Genomic DNA, 2467 nt, shown 5'->3' with positions numbered 1-2467 from the left:
TTTATGTTCAGATATATCCTCTATTGATGATCTTATTGATATTTATGTTCAGATATATCCTCTATTAATGATCTTATTGGTATTTATGTTCAGATGTATCCTCTATTAATGATCTTATTTATATTTATGTTCAGATGTATCCTCTATTAATGATCTTATTGGTATTTATGTTCAGATGTATCCTCTATTAATGATCTTATTGATATTTATGTTCAGATATATCCTCTATTAATGATCTTATTGGTCTTAATGTTTAGATATATCCTCTATTAATGATCTTATTGGTATTTATGTTAAGATGTATCCTCTATTAATGATCTTATTATTATTTATGTTCAGATATATCCTCTATTGATGATCTGTTTGGTCTGTATTATCTGGGAGATAAGTATGAGCTGCGTGGAGCCAGGAACCTGATCAAGGAAGTTGTCTCTAGCTTCAAGATCAACCAGGAGAACTGGATTCATGTACTCAAGGAAATCAAGAAGTACGAGAATACTTTCCTATTTGAAGATCTCTGTAATATACTTCAGGATCAAGTTCAAGGTATTGGGATTCATTCAATTATATAATTTACAGAGTCTAAAACTAAAGAATGCGCGAAGTTTAAGTTTAAGTTTAAAAGTTCTAAAAATTAATGAGTTGCTACTTAAATATTAAACTTTCTCAATTTAACCTTGAATGGAAATTTGAATTTCCCGGTAAAAATCTCACCCAATCAGAGAAAAGGATTTACGGAGAATATTACGTAACTATCCCTAATCAGCTGTTATAGTTAATTTTAAAATTTTTACGTAACCGAAAAATAAACATATTTACAGTTACAACCAATTTTTTGGGTTTACATGCAAAAATTAATTTATCTAAAACTGTGAAATTTCTAACACAAGGTTTTCACTTTTAAATATATCGTTAAGTTGAATGCCGCTTTTCAGCTGAATGATGATTGAATAATAGACAAATAGGGAAAATGCAGAATTTCAAGATTTTAAACCTGTGTTTAAATTTTAACTCGTTTTTCAGCTGAATGATGATTGAATAATAGACAAATAGGGAAAATGCAGAATTTCAAGATTTTAACCCTGGGTTTAAATTTTAACTCGTCGATTTTGGCGAGTTAAATATTTAACCACAGGGTTAAGTATTTAACCACAAGGTTAAAGTTTAAATTAAGTCAGAACTCAGAAATTTAACCATGAACTTAAAATGTAAGTCAAAACTTTTTGTTCTTTAGTTTTAGACTCTGGACAGTTACAGTTGATTTTTATTAATATGGTAGAGGAATATTTTTGCCAGGGTATATTTTTTGTTCACAAAATGACACTTTTGCACAATTGAGCTTGGAACTACTAGTTGAACCTGGTTCAAATAAATCAATTATGAATTTATGTTATCTTTTTGTTTAGGCTATTTGAAGGGCTGTCCCTCTTCTGATGAATACCTGGATGATATTCAAGAATCTGATGATTATTAAAGGGAGTGACCGGCTATGTAAGGTAGTTGAACTGAGGACGCAGTGTTGCGGAAAACCTCTTAAGGATTCATTTGAGACATATTAAACTTTTTTAAGATCTGTAAATCCTGAGTTTGAGTGCAAATTCGAAGTTCAAAACTCCTGATTTGGGGGTGGATACGCTTTCAGAATTAGTTTTTTTTAAATTATTAATTAACGACGACATAAAATGTAACCTCTATTAGTTGTTAAACGAAAAACCGACCAATGACTGAGGCCAGAATATTCAACTCCGGTGAACTTGTTCCGAAATCCAAGTTCAGGGGTTGAGTGGCTCCAGATGGGATGAGCAAGTGGACTTTCTGGGAGGGAGGACCGGCCCTGGGAGAATTCTACGAGTATGTATGTCTGTGCTATCCGCCTTGTTTCTAACTACGGGCGGATACTCAGTCTGGTCTGAGAAGCTGAGAGTATCTGCCTTGTTTCTAACTACGGGCAGTTCGTCTGTTTTATCCGCCTTGTTTCTAACTACGGGCGGATACTCAGTCTGGTCTGTGATGCTGAGAGTATCTGCCTTGTTTCTTACTACGGGCAGTTTTGTCTGTGCTATCCGCCTTGTTTCTAACTACGGGCGGATACTCAGTCTGGTCTGAGATGCTGAGAGTATCTGCCTTGTTTCTAACTACGGGCAGTTCGTCTGTTTTATCCGCCTTGTTTCTAACTACGGGCGGATACTCAGTCTGGTCAGAGCTGTGGAGAGTTCAAGAGATCTGCCGGGTTTCTGTCTATGATCACCTGCTATCTACCCTGCTTCCAGCCTTTTGTTTAATTTTTGTGATGCTATGTTCCTTTTTTGTTATTATTTTTGTTGTTTTGATGTTTACTTTAGGTGTGGCGGGAGGAGATTATTGATCTTGTGACGAGGATGTGTACTCCTTTTTTCTTTTTTTTGTTTAATTTTGTTTATTTTTGTCTCTACCCCTTAAAGGGTACAACACTGCAGTTGTTAACCCT

At 34.5% G+C, this 2467-nt stretch overlaps 1 protein-coding gene across 1 annotated transcript in view; it reads left to right on the top strand.

The window, feature by feature from the left end:
- The window catches only part of LOC111715626 (uncharacterized), a gene marked incomplete at its 3' end in the record, with an annotated part of 2343 nt that extends 876 nt beyond the window's left edge, over nt 1-1467 (top strand). Inside the window, 2 exon segments of the mRNA XM_023490977.1 lie at nt 340-546; nt 1407-1467. Of these exon segments, the coding sequence (XP_023346745.1) occupies nt 340-546; nt 1407-1467 (268 nt within the window).
- Between the last annotated feature and the right edge of the window lie 1000 nt (nt 1468-2467).

This window comes from Eurytemora carolleeae, unplaced genomic scaffold (genome assembly GCF_000591075.1).
Source record: "Eurytemora carolleeae unplaced genomic scaffold, Eaff_2.0 scaffold1818, whole genome shotgun sequence".
Lineage (NCBI taxonomy): Eukaryota > Metazoa > Arthropoda > Copepoda > Calanoida > Temoridae > Eurytemora > Eurytemora carolleeae.
The sequence above is the reverse complement of the archived record's forward strand: the minus strand, read 5'-3'. Positions and strand labels throughout refer to the sequence as shown.